At 52.3% G+C, this 18,303-nt stretch overlaps 1 protein-coding gene across 1 annotated transcript; it reads left to right on the plus strand.

Moving 5' to 3' along the window:
* Positions 1-166: 166 nt before the first annotated feature.
* On the plus strand, positions 167-2,025 carry LOC121019885 (protein FAM209B-like). Its single transcript, XM_040459678.1, has 2 exons — positions 167-491; positions 1,673-2,025. Exons 1-2 carry the CDS (start codon positions 243-245, stop codon positions 1,934-1,936), a joined length of 513 nt encoding a protein of 170 aa, XP_040315612.1. The 5' UTR covers positions 167-242; the 3' UTR covers positions 1,937-2,025.
* The last annotated feature ends 16,278 nt before the right edge of the window (positions 2,026-18,303 follow it).

Here is an 18,303-nt window from a genome sequence, read left to right on the forward strand (position 1 = left end):
GCGTCCCCCGGCTGCCCGTCTTCTCGCTCTTGACCGCCCCTCGGAAAGTTCTCCGCCTCCTTCAGGCCTCACTCCCGGGCAACCGCTGCGAGCCTCCTCATCGCCTAGCCTGGAGCCGTCACAATGGCCAGCGCGGCCCCCGCCTCTGTGACATCACCAACGGCCCAGCCCTGGGCACCCAGTCTCCGGGTGCAGGCACACAGACCCACCATGAGCCATTCCCTCCCCCGCCTCTGCTCACCATGCGGACGCTGACATGGGTCTTGTTCTTGCCTCTGTGCCTCTCCTGCGGCTGTGCCTTCATGTTCACGTCTCTGAGAGAGAAAGCCAAGGAACCCCAGGGCAAGGTGCCTTGCGGAGGGCACTTCCGGATCAGGCAGAATCTCCCAGAGCACGCCCAAGGCTGGCTTGGGAGAAAATGGCTCTGGCTTTTTTTTGTCGTCGTGCTGTATGTGATAGTAAAGTTTCGAGGGGATCGCGAGAAGACTAAGGTAAAAGGGTGGGAAGGGTTTCCATCGCACCGATTCCGTCTCAAGACGCGTCCGCCCCGGAGAGGCACGCGTTCCAGTAGGTTCCGCTCCGGGTCGTGAGGCGGAACCGAGCAGGAGGCGGGGCGCCCACCTCACGGTCCTGCAAGACGTGGGCACATCCATGTCCTGACGTGTCCTTAGGGAGGCTGGCAGTCCCCAGACCCCCGGGGGGATGGGCTACCGATTGAGGACGGCCTCCTGCTCATGGGGCGAATGAAAGCTTGGCCTGATAGTCATCCTGTCAAGTGAGTCCTTTCAAAGTAAGGATAGAGTCGGGAACTTGGCGTGTTTCGGGTCAAAGTTAGTCTCAGAGACACCTTCACCGCCGGGTTCGTTCCCTGATTCTTGATTTCCCTGGCGTCTGACTTCTTACAAGTTGCTGAACTGGGGGCAGGTGGCGTCATTGTCCCCAGTAAAGGACAAGGCCGGTCGTGAAGGGGTAAAGGTGTGAAGAAGTAACAGCTCCTTCCTACAGTGGCTGAACGGCTAGCTCTCAGTCGGGAAAAAGGACAGAAACATGGCACGTTCTCTGCTAGACAGCCCCAACACTTCGTGGCACTGCGTCCAGACCGATAGAGCAGCGGTTGGCAACCCTTTTCTGGAAAGGGCCAGCTGGTCAGTGTTGTCAGCTCCGGAGCCTGTACGGTCCCCGTCGCAACTCCTCAACTCTGCCGTGTTGGGCTGAAAGCAGCCTTGTGTAATGTGTCACTAAATTGGCAAGGCTGTGTCCCAATAAAGTTTTATTTACAAAAACAACGGGAGGAAAAAAAAAAGAGAGAGAGAGAGAGAGAGGTTAGAGTGGGAGAGAGCCAAAGCATAAGAGACTCTTAAAAACTGAGAACAAACTGAGGGTTGATGGCGGGTGGGGGAGAGGGGAAAGTGGATGATGGGCATTGAGGAGGGCACCTGTTGGGATGAGCACTGGGTGTTGTATGGAAACCAGTTTGACAAATTTCACATATTTAGAAACAAAAACAAAAACAACAACAACGGGAGGTACAGATCGGGCCACAGTTCGCCAATCCCTGGCCTCGAGTGCAATGCTGGAACCACCCTTACTTAGGCCAGCCCGACTCTCTTGGAACCGTGTGGCAGCCAGCAAAGTCAACAGTATCATTCACCCTGCATATCTTTCTTGACAGGAGCAGAATCCTTCTGGGCTTCGAGGCTGCTCATTTCGCTCTCCGCTGAAGAAGACTCAGAATACTTCCCCCAGCAAAGACTATGTGTTCAATACCTTAACCCAGCTCGAGGTGGACCTTGTGAAATTTGTGTCCAAGGTGCGCAACCTGAAAGTCGCCATGGCAGCTGGAGGTAACTCCAAGCTTCAGAACCTGGAGGCGCCTGTGGACCCTCACAATAACATCACCATCTATGAGATATGGGGGGAAGAAGACTCTGAATGAATGGCTTTATGTGTCAGAGGAGGAGACAAAAAGCTGAGTGTTGACAGACCCTATGTAAACTAATAAAACTATTCTGAAGAAAAAGGATATTCTTGAATGTGACACCTTCCCCCCTCCTTCCTTTTAAAAAAAAAAATTTTTTTTAACGTTTATTTATTTTTGAGACAGACAGAGCATGAACGGGGGAGGGGCAGAGAGGGAGGGAGACACAGAATCCGAAGCAGGCTCCAGGCTCTGAGCCATCAGCACAGATCCCGATGCAGGGCTCGAACTCACGGACCGCGAGATCGTGACCTGAGCTGAAGCTGGATGCTCAACTGACTGAGCCCCCCAGGCGCCCCCCTCCTTTCTTTTTTTTTAAACCGGGGGGGGGGGGCGGAAATAAATGTGAGACCGGGGGCCACAGCAGTTCCTGTGTTGTTTTAGCTCTCCTCACCTCCTCGAGAGCAGGCAGAACACGGCGACGTGGCGGCAGAGGGTGGCGTGTGAGGCTGCGTCGCTGGGACCCCGATGGGATGACGGGCTTGGGGGAAATGTGGAATGAGCTGCCGATACCGTTTTCAGAGCTGCTGTCTTTCCAGGAGCTGTTTGCGCGAAAGACGGAGCCAATCTTTATCTGCCTAATTTATTACAAAGTCCAACTTTAGTTACGGGTGTAAAAGACAGTGCTGGGGGGCGCCCGGGTGGCTCAGTCGGCTGGGAGTCCAAGTCTCGATTTCGGCTCTGGTCATGATCTCGCGGTTCCTTGGTTTGAGCCCCACGTCGGGCTCTGCGCTGACAGCGGGGGAACCTGCTTGGGATTCTTTCTCCCTCCCTCTCTGCGCCCCACCCCCACCCCTCGCAATCTCCCTCTAAATAAATAAATGAATAAACAGACATTAAAAAAAAAGAGAACGTGATTGAATTAAGGGGGGTGTGTGTGTGCGTGCATATGTCAGGGAATGGTGGATTCTAGAATCATTTGATTTTCTTACCACCAGAAAAGTCTTTTTATTCATTCCATCTCATGGATTACACGTACTGACTTTTTCTTCTACCAAACTAGCAGTTATATATGTCTAATTGGATTAAGAAAAACAGAGAATTGATCTATATTTTCAGTGTAATTTGAATAGAGACCAGCTAAGCAGAGATTCCCAAATTAGCTGATATGAATGTTTATAATACTTATTAGGGGCGCCTGGGTGGCTCAGTGGGTTAAGTGTCCGACTTTGGCTCAGGTCACAATCTCACAGTTTGTGAGTTCGAGCCCTGCGTCGGGTTCTGTGCTGACAGTTTGGAGCCTGGAGCCTGCTTGGGATTCTGTGTCTCCCTCTCTCTCTGCCCCTCCCCAACTTTTGCTGTCTCACTCTGTCTCTCAAAACTTGATAAATGTAAAAAAAAAAAATTATAATACTTACTAAAAATATGGATATTTTCGCATGTTAGAGTAGCTAATGGAAACTACACGTACCCGAGGCTGTTCAGTTAGCTTACTGACCCCCTAATCTAGGTCAGCGCATAGTTTTATAGATGTGCAGGTGCAACCCAGGAGAGAGAAGCTAGCTGGGGAAGACCATGGAGATTCCGTATTCCTAGTTCAGTCCAAATTAATGTGTGCCTGACAGAGAAGTCCTGAATCTCCATCAGTGAATCCCCATCGTTGGGGCAAAGTCTTCAGGCTCTGTCCCCGTGTGTGTGGGAGTCAGACCTCAGACAAAAGCCGCCCGCCCATCTCTTCCCGTCTTGTCATCCCTGACACTTTACTTTTCTCGTCTTGACCTAACAGGACGGGGAGAAATGGAAGGAGCTGGGATGACCCCAGTAGTCTGAGTTTTTCAAGCAACTGGGACTATATGAGTTATTTTTGTGGCACACTGAGGACATTCAGATAAGCAAAAAATATTTGGGTTGTAACCTGTGATCTCAATATGGCACAGACTGTGGAGGTAATCTAAAAAGCCAGGGGTAGGGGCGCCTGGGTGGCGCAGTCGGTTAAGCGTCCGACTTCAGCCAGGTCACGATCTCGCGGTCCGTGAGTTCGAGCCCCGCGTCGGGCTCTGGGCTGATGGCTCAGAGCCTGGAGCCTGTTTCCGATTCTGTGTCTCCCTCTCTCTCTGCCCCTCGCCCGTTCATGCTCTGTCTCTCTCTGTCCCAAAAAATAAACGTTGAAAAAAAAAATTTAAAAAAAAAAAATAAAAAATAAATAAAAAATAAAAAGCCAGGGGTCAACGAACCATGGCTCACAGGCCAAATCGAGCCTGCTGCCTGTTTCCATACTACCCATGAGCTAATAATGGCATTTATTTATCTATTTATTGCTATATTTTTTTTTAATTTTTTTTTCAACGTTTATTTATTTTGGGGACAGAGAGAGACAGAGCGTGAACGGGGGAGGGGCAGAGAGAGAGGGAGACACAGAATCGGAAACCGGCTCCAGGCTCTGAGCCATCAGCCCAGAGCCCGACGCGGGGCTCGGACTCATGGACCACGAGATCGTGACCTGGCTGACGTCGGACGCTCAACCGACTGCGCCACCCAGGCGTCCCTATTGCTATATTTTTAAGCAGCTTTCTTTTTTGGGGGGTTCTGTTTTGTTTCATTTTTTCACACAAGCATGGAGCCCAATGTGGGGCTTGAACTCACAATGCTGAGATCAAGACCTGAGCTTAACCGACTCAGCCACCAAGGTGCCCCTGGCTTTCATATTTTTTTAATTTTTTAATTTTTGGAGAGAGAGAGAGAGTGCACGCGCTCAACTGGGGAGAAGGGCAGAGGGAGAGGGAGAGAACCTCAAGCAGACTCCACGCTCAGGGCAGATCCAGATGTGGGGCTCGATCCCACGACCCTGGGATCATGACGTGAGCTGAAATCGAGAGTCAGACGCTCAACCGACTGAGCCCCCCAGGCGCTCTTGGTTTTTATATTTTTAAATGATGGAAAAAAAGATGAGTAATATTTCATGACATGAAGGTTACACGAAATTCAAATTTCCGTTCGTACCTTTTATTGGCACACAGCAACACCTGTTCATTTCCATATCGCCTATGGCTGGTTTTGTGCTCAATGGCAGTGTTGAATCATTGCAACCGAAACCCTATGACCCACAAAGCTGAAAATGTTTACTGACCGGCCCTTTATAGGAAGTTTGCCAACCCCTAGTTTATTCTAATCTTATTTACATGTTAAGAACCAGGAAGAGTGTTCAAGAGGAGTAGGTATAGTCACCTGTAACCCTCACAAACATCCCACATTTGTCTGATAGGCAAAAATGTAATTTTAAGGTTTATTTATTTTTGAGAGCGAAAGAGAGCATGAGCTGAGGAGGGGCAGAGAGAGAGAGAGAGAGAGAGAGAGAGAGAGAGGGAGATACAGACTCTGAAGCAGGCTCCAGGCTCTGAGCTGTCAGCACAGAGCCCGACGTGGGGCTCGAACTCATGAACTGCGAGATCATGACCTGAGCTGAAGTCAGAAGCCCAACCGACTGAGCCACCCAGGCACCCCCCCCCTTTTTTTTTTTTTTTTTTTTTTGCTTTCTTAAAAAGAGAGTGAATGTATGAGCTGGGGAGAGGAGCAGAGAGAGAGAATCTTAAGTGGACTCCTCGCTGAGCTTGGAGCGCAACACGGGGCCCGATCCCACCACCCTGGGATCATGACATGAGCCATGATCAAGAGTCAGATGCTTAACCGACTGAGCCACCCGGGCGCCCCCGAATTCTGCTGTTACGGCATAAAATCCTAGCATCGCTACGCTCTGGGGTGTGAAAAGAGGAGTCGACAGGCCAACTGTAAATGCCGACTCACCGTGGTCACGTATCGCTGACACCCTGGTCAGAGGGGCTCGCCCCCCAGGGGTCGTGGCTGTGGGACTCACGGTGGCTTTCTCCCTCAAGGCCAGCAGGAGGAGGAGGAAGCGTCCAGTCTCACGTGACGCAAGAAAATGAGAGGAGCCACAGCAGCCACGTGACCTACCGGTTAGAAACAAGTCCCTGCAAGGGAGGGGATGACAGCAGGTACGAGCCCCACGGCAGACCGCGCCGCAGAGAGGGAGGCCGCTCCCGTGCAGGGGATGGGGACTTCACGGGGACCCTAACCAAGAAGTGAGAGGACAGCCAGTGCCCTGCTTGGCATGGTCACCGCAAGGCCTTTCTTGGGGACCTGGGCGTGGCTGGTGGGCAGAACCCAGAGGGGCTTGTGTGGTCAGGCTCTCCCTCGAGCGTGGACGGGAGCCAGGACTGTGACGGGGCGGTCACCCCACGGTCGCGGCGTGTCCCGTGAGGCTCCGTCCTCGCCAAGACGCCCTCCTCGGGCTCTCGCGGTCACACCGCGGCCACACGGATTCTAGCAGCAACCAGTGGCCTGGGAGAGGCCCCCCGCGTCGGACGAGACCCCAGCTGGCGCTGGGAGTTCAGCCTGGTGACACCCTGAGCAGAGAAGCCTGCTGCCTGAACCCACGCTCCTGACTCGCAGAAAGTGTGCCGTAATAAATGCGTGTTAAGCTTTCAGTCACTGAGTTGGTAGCAATTAATTACACAGAGACGGAGCGTCAACGCAGCACGCGCACACAAGTTTTGCATCTTTCCACCTGCCGTCTCTGACGCCCGCAGTCAGACCTCGGCATCGGCCTCGGAATCGGAGAGCTGGGACCAGAGGATCCGGCATGCGAACGTCCCGTCCCCTGACACCAGAGGATCCAATCTGCTGGCTCGGGGACCAACCCTCTCCCTGCCCGCCCGTCACGTCTGCTTGGCCCACAGTCATCCTCTGAAGATTTTACTTTGAAATCATGACAGATTCGCAGGAAGTTGAAAAGGTAGAACAGGAACTCTCCTCGTACCCTTCGCCCGGTTTCCCCGGTGGTTGCGGCGGGTGTAACCAGGGGCCTGACATCGGGACCGCGTGTGTGGACAGTTCTGTGCCACTTTGTCCCACGTGCAGCTTGCAGGAAGCCCCCTCGCAGCCAAGGCCCAGGGCTGGCCCAGCTTGGGAGGCCTCCTTGCAAGGGCACCAGAACGGCCTGCCCCACCATCCCGCCCCCGGCCACCACCGATCTATTTCCATCTCTAGGACTTGGTTGTTTTGAAGATGTCACGTGACTGGAGTCGTCCAGCCTGTGGCCCCTGAGGTTGGCTTTTTCACTCAGCATAACGCCCTGAGTTGCCTCCACGTGATTCTCTGCGCCCACGTCCTGCTGAGGATCTGGAACCGTCCACCCGCTATAGGTTGGGCTCTTACACGCAAATCTGCTGGACATGTGCCCTCCCCTGAAACCTACAGAGGCAGCCAACCGGCCTCTGAGCCCTTTGACCGACCTGTCTCCTCCCAGCTATGCCACACCAAGCCCATTTCTGCCTCAGGTCCTTTGCACATGTCTTCTCTCCCTGGGGTAAGTTTTTCCTCCAGATGTCACAGCGCTGGCTGCTATGTTCGTCCTTCTGGTCTTTGCCCAGAGGGTCACCTGCTCGGGGAGGCCTCCACTGACCGCTCGGCTGACCTCCCCTACCTCTCCAGCCGTATCGCCCACTTCATTTATTCTCTCTGCAATACCACCACTGCGTGACATTATGCTTTTTACGGACCTGTTTCTCGTTTGTCCTGCTTCATGCGGACAAGGACGGTTGTCTGCTGTGGTTACTGCGGTGTCCTCAGCGTCAGAACGGAGCTTGGCACATCGTGGGCACTCCACACAGATTTCGAAAAATCTATTTGGGACTCACTTCAGATTTACAGACAACAGTAGCACAGAAAGTTCCCTCCTCCCCCCCATTTCCCAGGACGTTGGCCTCTTAGTAACCGTGGGAGAATCGTGACAACCAAACATGATAATAGGGGTGCAATACTGTTTGTTCACTATGAAGTTCATTTCATTTCTCTCTGTTCTGGGATCCCGGCCAGCGGCCCACGCATGCAGCCATCTGCCTCGTTCTCCTCCGAGGTGGCACAGCTTCATCTATCGTGACCTTGCCAATTTTTAAAGAATGGCGATCAACTGTTTTGTAGGATATCCATTTGGGTTGAACGGTGTTTGTTTTCTCAGGATAGGAATAAGGTTATGCGCTTTTGGCAACAACACCATAAAGGTGGGGCACCGGGGAGGGGGGAGCTCAGTCAATTAAGTGTCTGACTCTTGATTTCGGCTCAAGTCACGATCTCACGGTCGTGGGTTTGAGCCCTGTGTTGGGCCCTGGGCTGACAGTGGGGAGCCTGCTTGAGATTCTCTCCCCGCCTCTCTCTCTCTCCGTCCCTCTCCGCCCAAACTAAATAAATATCTTAGAGGATACTATGGCGTCTATGCCAATCTGCCCCTCAAACTTTCACCCACTAGTGTGAGCCCCGATCAGTGGGTGTTTCCTGCAAGAATTATTTCCGTGGTATTGGTATTTGCCTGATGTCCATTTTCCTTCTACTGTTATTCACTGGAGTTCTACTGGAAGGAAGACCTGTGTTTTCTCCCCCGTTTATTTGATTATTTATTTATAGCAGGATAGACACATAGGTACTTATTTCATCGTGCTAAACTCCAGTGTTTTTGTATTTCTTTTCCTGCTCAAACTTTGCCAGTGCCCCCGGGTTGGCTCCGTCCCACCTCGAACAAACCCCATCCTCTTTTGAGCGGTTTCTTACTGTCTGGAAACCCAAGACGTTCCAGAGTCATCTTGTTTATTCCCTGCCTCAGCCGGGGAGGGGGCGGGGATCAACCACTTCTCCAGAGAGCCCTCGTTCCTTGGATTGGAGACCGGCACTCAGCGACCAGCCTCTGGCAGCTGGAAGGTGCTGGTCTGCCCCGGACCGTCACAGCCCCCAGACCCCCGTGGCGGGAGCCTCCCCGCTTCCTGCTTTACCCTTCCTGCATGTCTCTTGCACAAATGAACAGAGACGTGTGTTTTCTTGTAGCCCCTCTTTCTCACGGAAGGATACCTTGTTATCAATATGCTTCGGGGCTTTGCTTTTCTTTTTTTTTTCTTTTTTTCTTTTTTAAATTTTTTTTTTAACGTTTATTTATTTTTTGGGGACAGAGAGAGACAGAGCATGAACGGGGGAGGGTCAGAGAGAGAGGGAGACACAGAATCCGAAGCAGGCTCCAGGCTCTGAGCCATCAGCCCAGAGCCCGACGCGGGGCTCGCGTGACCTGGCTGAAGTCGGACGCTTAACCGACTGCGCCACCCAGGCGCCCCGGGGCTTTGCTTTTCTTAACAGCGAGCCCTGGATATGGCTCCGTGGTGGTTCACAGAGACCTTCCTCATTCTTTTTTTCCACCCGCAGAGTACTCCATTGGGTGGGCGTGCCAAAGCTGAGAGTAGCCTGTCCAGCCACTCCATGTGGACATATAAGTGGTTTCCAATAGTTTGCAAAGACAAATAATGGTGCAGTGAATAACCTGGCTCACGGAAGCATTTTTGTGTTGTTGGAGGGTTAGCTGGGCGTAGATGCCCAGACGTGGGATCGCTGGGTCAAAAGGCAGTGCACATGTAGTTGTGTTAGGTATTGCCAGATCTCCCGGGGGGGGGGGGGGGGCGGGGGTTGTGCCAGTTCGCACCCTCGCCGGGGACGCCAGTGCAGATTTATAAACGAATGCGGGCACGGCTGCTGAAAGGCCTCTTGGAACCTGTTGTACGGCCTGCGGTTCCAGAGATCACCACCAGGTGGCAGACAACGCCCATCTCAGAGAACAGGGCGCCCTCGATTTCCACGATTTCTGTCTTCGGGGGCCCTTGGCAGCAACAACGCGGAAGGTGAACGGTATAGCCCTGATGTTTTTATTACTAACAGCAACTAGCATTCGTAGTACTAGCAGGAGCAATGCCATCGTTTTAGCAATAAGCGACATTTGCTGTGTGACTAGTTACTCACTCAAGGGCTTATTCTGTGCCCCGTTGGGGCCCCGGGGATGTGAAAATGGAAAACAACCCGAACATCCCGCCTGGGGCGGGAGAGGCAATAAACAAATACATAAGCCCAACACATAGCCTGTCAGGTGCACACATGTACTAAGGAGACAGATAAGTAAGGGAGGAGGTATGCGTGCAGGCGTGGGGTCCGTGAGCGGGGTGGTTGGTTTACAGTGGGACAGTGTGATCGGGGAGGAACTCGCTGAGGGCAACCTGGCAGAAGGGTGTGGAGGGCGGACATAATGGGAAGTGCAAAGGCCCTGAGGCAGGCGCCTGCGGCAGGATGGGGGTGCTCAGTGTGTGGGGGGGGGAGGCAGCGAGTGAGAAGAGGTAAAAGACGGCAGGGTGTGGGCCATGGAGGCTTTGCAAGCCATCCACGGGATCGGGACTTTTCCTCCGTGATAGATGAGAGCCATGGGAGAGAATATCAGATGCTCAGGGGCCCGGAGAGAGGGCCCACCCCCCAAGCCAGTAATTCACCCCTCCCCAGATATCTGTGGGCAGCCGGTGTCATACCACGGTGGTGGGGGGCCGGGCGCATACTTCAGCCCTGGACAGGTTGGGATCCTGCTGCCCGGAAAACCCCTGTGAGCAGCCTTCCCCTGGGAAACCAGGCATCTTCCAGAGGGCCCTTCCAGGTCACCCCTGCCTCCCGGTCTTTGAGCTACTTAACAATCCTGTAAACTGTTGCAAAATGGGGAATACGGAAGCGCCCTTGTTCGCAAACGCGCATGAGAATAGCGCCGAGCGGGGCCCGCTGGTGCAGCTGTGTCTGCGGCCGTCCAGTCTGCAGGCCCTGCCGTGGTTCTTGCGGGTGTCTCTGGAACCTGCTGGAATGCCTCCCGGACTCCTCCTTGACTCATGAGCCAGGGGGAATCTTTACCACATCATCGTTTGACATCTGGGACAACCACCCGTTGTGCCGGTTCAGGTCCCCCCCACGGAGACTGCGCCTTGCTCTGGGAGGTGAGCTGGATTCCCTTCTGCTTGGGGAGGTGGCTCTCAGGAGGCTCCAAGCTCCCTGGGGTCCCACCCCCTCCTGCGTCCCCTTGTCCTTCCTCTGCTCTCCCCCCAGGCCTGAGGTCTCTGTGAGACAGAGGCCCCACCGGGTTCACTCCTGGCCTCTCAGGAAGCAGCCCAGCCCCTGGTGGGCAAGGGGCTTAGGCTTGGGAAGACCTTGCAAGGCTGAGGAGGGACTTGGGGAGCCAGGAGGCTGCTCCATGACCTCCCTGTGTGCATCTATTTATTTTTTTAAGTGCATTTATTTTTGAGAGAGAGAGAGTGAGCACGAGCCTTGGAGGAACAGAGAGAGCAGGAAAGAGAGAATCCCAAGCAGGTTCCACACTGTCAGCACAGAGCCCGACGCGGGGCTCGAACTCAGGAACCGTGAGATCATGACCCCCAGCCCCCAGCCCCCACCTGTGTGTGCATTTGGACGGCAGGCAGAAATGCCCGGAGCGGTTGTCTCTTGTCTGGAATGGTTCCACCCATAACCACATAGCTTGACTCTGTTATTCCAGAAGTTCCATCTCCTATCCTTGCATCTGCTTCTCCTTTGTTCGGTCGGCCATCTGCTCGTCATTCAGCAAACACGCGATGAGCATCGCTCCGCACGAGCTCGGTGGGGGCTGACCAACAGTGATGGGGAATCGCAGACGTGGACCCCACGGAGATCTCGCCTCTCACCCACTGCAGGCTCCTATACAAGAACAAAAAACAGGGGCGCCTGGGTGGCTCAGTCGGTTGAACGTCTGACTTCGGCTCAGGTCGTGATCTCACGGTTGGTGAGTTCGAGCCCCGCCTCGGGCTCTGTGCTGACAGCTGGGAGCCTGGAGCCTGCTTCCGATTCTGGGTCTCTCTCTCTCTCTCTGCCCCTCCCCTGCTCATGCTCTGTCTCAAAAATAAAATAAAACATTAAAAAAAATTAAAAACCAAAACAAAAAACCACCACCACCACCACCACAACAAGCCCCAGAAAATAACAAGTGTTGCTGTGGTTGTGGAGAAACTGGAACCTCATGTCCTGCTCGTGAGAACCTGCCGCGGACCACAGCACGGAGGTTCCTCAGACGCTTACGAACAGAATTACCTTGTGATCCAGCAACTCCTCTTCGGAGCGTAAACCCCAAAGAATTGCAATTTCAGGATCCTGGAGACACGTTCGCACACCCGTGCTCATAGCTGCGCGACTCACGACAGCCAGGGCGCAGAAGCAACCAAACGTCCGCAGAGGGGTGGCTGGGTGAACGAAACGGGGCTGGTGCATGCTGGAACGTTAGACTTCAAGAGGCCGGCACCGCGTGGGTCCTGGGAGCCCAGAGGTCATCAAAGTCTGCAGTTCGATTGGGGGCTATAGACAATTACGGGGGAGAGACATGGAAATAAACACATGAATGTCAGGAGTGGGTAAGCGCCGGGAGAAAAATGCAGCAGAGGAGGGGCGGTGGCCGGGGAAGACTTTTCAGGGGACACCTTGGATCTGCAGGAGGTGAGGGCACAGCTATGGGGAGAGCCTCTGGGCAGGTGGAAAGCAGGTGCAAAGTCCCGAAGCTCTCCTAGAAACCCACTCCTCCCTCCGGAGGACCGTCATCCTTTTTTATAGCTTCCCGGTGCTATAATTAGATCCCCGTGAAGGCCATCAGGATGTTATCACCTAAATGTGCTGCTTTGGCCTAAGGATTATTTTGAGCTGAAGGCAATTGAGGCCGAAAGAGTTCTCTGCTCTCCCCTTTTCTGCCTCAAAGCAGGACATAAATTTCCTGATGAAGAAGGTGTCCCCTCCTCCCCCATTCCAGGGAGAGAAGAGGGACTCTAAGCCACCAGACACAGAAGTTGAAACCAGGAGGAGTTTGCATACACAGACCTTATAACATAGTTCTCTTCTTCCATCAGTGCCCTACAGATGTCCCAGCCGCTTCCCCACAATTTACCCCTTGAGCTCCAAACCCTTTTACTTTTGCAAAAATGCTGTGTAAGTCTCAATTCTAACCACTTCTTTGAATTTCCCTTCTTTTCTGTGAACCCCCATGCGCATAAATATTAATAAAAAGTGTACATCTTTTCTTCTGTTATTCTGTCTTTTGTAGTTTAATTCACAGCCCTCAGTCACTTAACAGAAGAGGGTAGAGGAAAAGCTTTTCCTCCCTCAACATTATTTTCAATTCTCTACCCTCAACACATTTTGGCTTTTATCATTCTAGAGTTTGGATGTATCATAATTTAACCAGTTCTGTACTGAAGCCTAGATTCTCCCCAGTGTTTTGTTATTATGAACACACAGCTCCAGATTGGGCAGGATTTGGTGATGTTCACGACAATCAGCACAACTCACCATCTGCCAGTGTTTGGGTTTCTTCTACAGTCAGCAAACACTGCCGGCAGAGCCAGTCAAGACGCGGAAAACAAAAAGCCTGAAATGGCTTACGGGTCACTAATTTTAGAATTCCTAAGTACAGTTATATGATGACTCATCCCACTTAAATTCAAAGCTGTTTAATGGGCCATCTGGTTCATCAGAATATGAAAGTCTTTGCCCAGCAACCTAGAAAAGAACCCAAGAAGAAGATTAAAAAAAAACATTCTTAACCACTGAGGGGAAGTCCCTCTGAAATGTCAGCTGAGTGTTAGCTCCCTGAGGACAGGGATATGGTTGAATAAATAAACTGTATTTCATCTGGGCCTATTTTTCTGTAAAACAATGCCTTTTTAAAAAAAAATTTTTTTTTTAATTTATTCATATTTGAGAGACAGAGAATGGGCGGAGGAGAAGCAGAGAGAAAGGGAGACCCAGAATCCGAAGCGGGCTCCAGCCCCTGAGCTGTCAGCACAGAGCCCGACGTGGGGCTCGAACTCACAGACTGTGAGATCATGACCTGAGCTGAAGTCGCACGCTTAACCGACTGAGACACCCAGGTGCTCCTAAAAAAAATTTTTAATGTTTATTGAGAGAGAGAGAGAGAGAGAGAGCAAGCAGGGGAGGGGCAGAGAGAGAGAGGGAGACAGAAATTCCCAAGCAGGCTCCACAATGTCAGCACAGAGCCCCACGCAGGGCTCGAACTCATGAACCATGAGACGGTGACCCGAGCCAAAATCAAGAGTCAGATATTTTTCTGACTGAGCCACCCAGGCGCCCCTGTCTTTTTTTCCGATTACGAAAGCAAAGCAACCCAAAGCACAAGTAACCAAAGACAGACAGACCAATTAAGACTTTATCAAAATTAAAAGCTTTCGCACTTCAAAGGAAACGATAAGAAAGTGAGAAGAGATCCCAGGTGAAGGAAGGAAAATATTTGCAAGTCACATATCTGACCAGGGTCTAATACGGAGAATCTATGAAGACCTTACAACTCAACAATACAAAGACCAATAACCCAACTAAAAATGAGCAAAGGACATAAATAGACCTTTCTGCAAAGAAGATGTACGAATGGCCAGTAGTTACGTGAAAAGATGCTCGACATCATTAAGCCATCAAGTGCAAGTCAAAACCACAACACGACGCCGTGTCTGCTCACGAGGACGGCTAGGATTAAAAGGCCAGACGATGGCGAGTGCTGGGGAAAACGTGGAGAAATTGGAGCCCTCACCCGCTGCCTCTGGAAACGTAAAATTATGCAGTTGCTTTTGAAAACAGTCTGGCGTTTCCTCAAAGTGTTAAACGTATAGTCACCATATGATCCCACAACTCCATTCCTGTATGTTTACCTGAGAAAAAGGAAAGAAAATGTCCACACAAAAACTTGTACATGGGGACACCTGGGTGGCTCCGTCGGTTAAATGTCCGACTTCGGCTCAGGTCATGATCTTGCGGTTCGTGAGTTCAAGCCCCGCGTCGGGCTCTCTGCTGACAGCTTGGAGTTTGGAGCCTCCTTCAGATTCTGTGTCTCCCTCTCTCTCTCTGCCCCACGCCTGCTCACTCTGTCTCTGTCTCTGTCTCTCTCTCTCTCTCTCTAAAAAATAGACAATAATTAAAAAAAAAACTTGTAAATGAATGCTCACAGCACTATTATTCGTAACGGCCAAAAAGCAGAAACAACTCAAATGCCCATTACAAATGATACACAGATTCATAAAATGTGGTCCATCCGTGACATTATTCGGCCATAGAAAGGAATGCAGCCTGACGGATGCTACAGAACGGATGGACCTGGAAACCTATGCTAAGTGAAAGCCAGGCGCAAAAGACCACCTGGTATATGATCCCTGTTTGAGGGAAAAATTTCTCCTCCACCCTCTTAGGTTCCAGGCATGTGGGCCTGTGAATTAAACTAACAAAAGATCGCTCAACAGGAGGAAAGGCATGCGATTTTTATTAAGAGTTGCATGTACTGGAGTTCACAGGGAAAAAAGTGAAAGTCAGGGGCGGGTATCGACTTGGGGGTTATATGCCATTTTAACAAAAGACAGAAGGTCTGAGCTCCGAGCAAGGCTCAGACGGGGATGTGCCCCGGGGATTTATGGGGGAAACTGATGGAAGGTACAGGTCAGGCTAGTGAACTTCGTTCACGCAGACTCACCTCTACGCCAGCTCTGTCTCTGGGGGTGGGCATCACTCCTCTTCTTGGTTTGGGAGAGGGGACGCCTTCACAAGGGACGGTCTGGGGAGCAGCCCAGGAAGCGCGGCTCGGTGACCGTTTCGCCAAAGTGTCCTGGTGGTCAGCTCAGCACCCCCTCCAGCCGCATCCTGAGGCCGCCGCTGAAACTGGCAGCTTCCCGGGTGGTCAGCGTGCGGAGGGAACGGGAGCGTCCCACAGGCTTCTGCTCATCTCACTCTCCAAAAGCCATTCCACCGAAGTCATCGCTGCCCCTGACCCGCCCAGTGTCCCCTCCCCGCCCCCGCTCCCTGCTGACACACCGTCATCACCATCTACTCACATCCTCCCGCGAGCCAGGCTCACGGGCTCCACGAAGTTCATCCCATTGACCTCACCCCACAGCTGTTCCGGCAAAGAACCCTGGGCTCTGGGTCGCCATCACTTCCTGCCTTGGGACCTGGGACTAGCGACCCACCTTCTCGAATCTGCCTTCCCTCAAGGCTGAAATGGAGGTGATGGCGGGGGCCCTCAGGACCTGCCCTGCCCCTCGCTCCTGCCTGCGTATCTTCATGCAGCCCAATCACGGTGGCTCGGTGCTTTCGGGCTTGAGAGGTGACCAGCCCCACGGACCGGGGTTCAGGTTCCCGGCTTGCTTGAGGGGCTCCAGGCCCCGGGGGGTGGGGGGTATGGTTCTACCTCATCTGCAGTTTCAACAACAATTTTTTAATAAGGGGGGGGCACCTGGGGGGCTCAGTTGGTTGAGCGTCCAACTTCGGCTCGGGTCATGATCTCATGGTTTGTGGGTTCGAGCCTCATGTCGGGCTCTGTGCTGACAGCTCGGAGCCTGGAGCCTGCTTCGGATTCTGTGCCTCCCTCTCTCTCTGTCCCTCCCCCGCCCTGCCCCGCTTGTGCTCTGTCTCTCTCTCAAAAATAAACATTAAAAAAAAAAAGAATGACTGAAGCCCAGCCAGCGGCCACTCTTTGTAGAAACAAGGACAGGCTTGACGTGGCTACACCACCAGCACATTGCTGTTTCTGATCTGCTGTGGGGTAAAACTCCAGATGCCCCAGGGCCCCAGGCATGTGATCCCATCCTAGTCACCAGGATTGAGGGTGATTAGCAAGTCTAAGGTCACACATCTGGAGCTTGTGTGAACGAGGCTTTGAACCAGGAGCTGATTCTAGATTCCAGTGGCCCTCCACTTAGGGGCACCAGAATCAGCAAATAAAAGGCCTGGAGGCCCACTTAAATTTGAATTTCAGATGCTCAATGAATAATTTTTGGCATAAGTATATCCCATGCAATCTTTGAGATATACTTATGCTAAAAATGTATTCCTTATTCATCTGAAATTCTAATTTAACCAGGCATTTTGTATTGTTACCTGGCATCCTACTGCCACATGCCTGGCCCACCGCTGAGGAGAGAGTGATAAGAAATGGGCTTCTTCCCACGGATTCAGGCCCCTGGGAAGTCAGAGCCTCATGAGCAGAAGGAGAAGGTTCTCAAAGTTTCCAGGTAGGAAAAACCCTTTAGTGTGGCCTGGAAGGTGGCATTCCTCTTGACCACAGCTCTCTGCTCTGAGAGCCTGTGGGGTCAACTCTATCCACCTCTGAATCTTTCACGTGAAAGGGGGTGTTGGGACAGGTGGAGGAGGTGAGTGTGTTAGGGGACATAGGGCAGCTGGGGCGGGAGGAGCCACCAGCCTCTGGGGGCCAATTCCTGAGACCCCAAGTTTCCAGCCAGATGCAGGTTCTCCCCAGGTCTAAGAGCTGCTACCCTGGTGAGATAAAAAAACAAAACAAAACAAAACTATTTATTTATTGAGGTGCCTGGATGGCTCCGTTGGTTAAGCATCTGACTCTTTAAAAAATTTTTTTTTCAACGTTTTTATTTATTTTTGGGACAGAGAGAGACAGAGCATGAACGGGGGAGGGGCAGAGAGAGAGGGAGACACAGAATCAGAAACAGGCTCCAGGCTCTGAGCCACCAGCCCAGAGCCCGACGCGGGGCTTGAACTCACGGACCGCGAGATCGTGACCTGGCTGAAGTCAGACGCTTAACCGACTGCGCCACCCAGGCGCCCCAAGCATCTGACTCTTGATTTCAGCTCAGGTCATGATCTCATGGGTCGTGGGATTGAGCCCCACGTCGGGCTCTGCACTGACAGCTCAGATGGGATTCTCTCTCTCTGCCCCTCCCTTGCTCGCACACACCCTCTCTCTCTCTCTCTCTCTGTCTTAAAATAAACTCTAAAAAAAAATCTTTATTTAAGTCATTTCTACACCCAACATGGGGCTTGAACTCACAACCTCAAGATCAAGAGTTACATGCTCTACGGACTGAGTCAGCCAGGCGCCCCAAGAGAGCTCCCTATCTTAACTGGTTCCCTGCCCAGTCCCCTCGGCCCAGCTTTTTATCTTATCTTATCATCTTATCTTATCTGTCTTCATTTTTTTGCAGTTTGGGGGAATTTTCCAAGTACACCCTCTCCTGGCCAAGGAAATTCCTATCTGCCCTTCTGAGTCATGACCTTAAACGTTATTCATTCATTCAACGTTGATTTCTCTCATGGTCCTGGAGGCCAGAGGTCCAGACCCAAGGAGTCAGCAGGGCCGTGCTCTCTCTGCAGGCTCCCTGGGAGAATCTGTCCCATTTTCTGGTGGTTATGGGAAATCCTTGCTGTTCCCTGGCTCGTAGACAGGCGCTCTAATCTTCTCTACCTCACATGGTGGTCTCCTCCCTGGGTCTCTTTCCCTTGCTTTTGTTTTTGTTTTGGAGGCGGACAGAGAGAGAGAGAAGAGAGGGAATCCCGAGAAGGCTCCATGCTGTCAGCACAGAGCCCACGAACCATGAGATCATGACCTGAACCGAAATCAAGAGGCAGATGCTCAACCGACTGAGCCACCAGGCGCCCCTCTGGTCCCCATTTTATAGGGACACCAGGCAGACTGAATCAAGGGC

The sequence above is a fragment of the Herpailurus yagouaroundi genome, unplaced genomic scaffold, assembly GCF_014898765.1.
Source record: "Herpailurus yagouaroundi ecotype Mexico unplaced genomic scaffold, PumYag 246, whole genome shotgun sequence".
In the NCBI taxonomy this organism is placed as follows: Eukaryota; Metazoa; Chordata; class Mammalia; order Carnivora; family Felidae; genus Herpailurus; species Herpailurus yagouaroundi.

Excerpts from the sequence above, each read along its gene's own strand:
- LOC121019885 (XM_040459678.1), top strand. The coding sequence starts at position 243 with ATGCGGACGCTGACATGGGTCTTGTTCTTGCCTCTGTGCCTCTCCTGC. Across the intron at positions 492-1,672 it reads GGGATCGCGAGAAGACTAAG|GAGCAGAATCCTTCTGGGCT; the intron begins GTAAAAGGGTGG and ends CTTTCTTGACAG.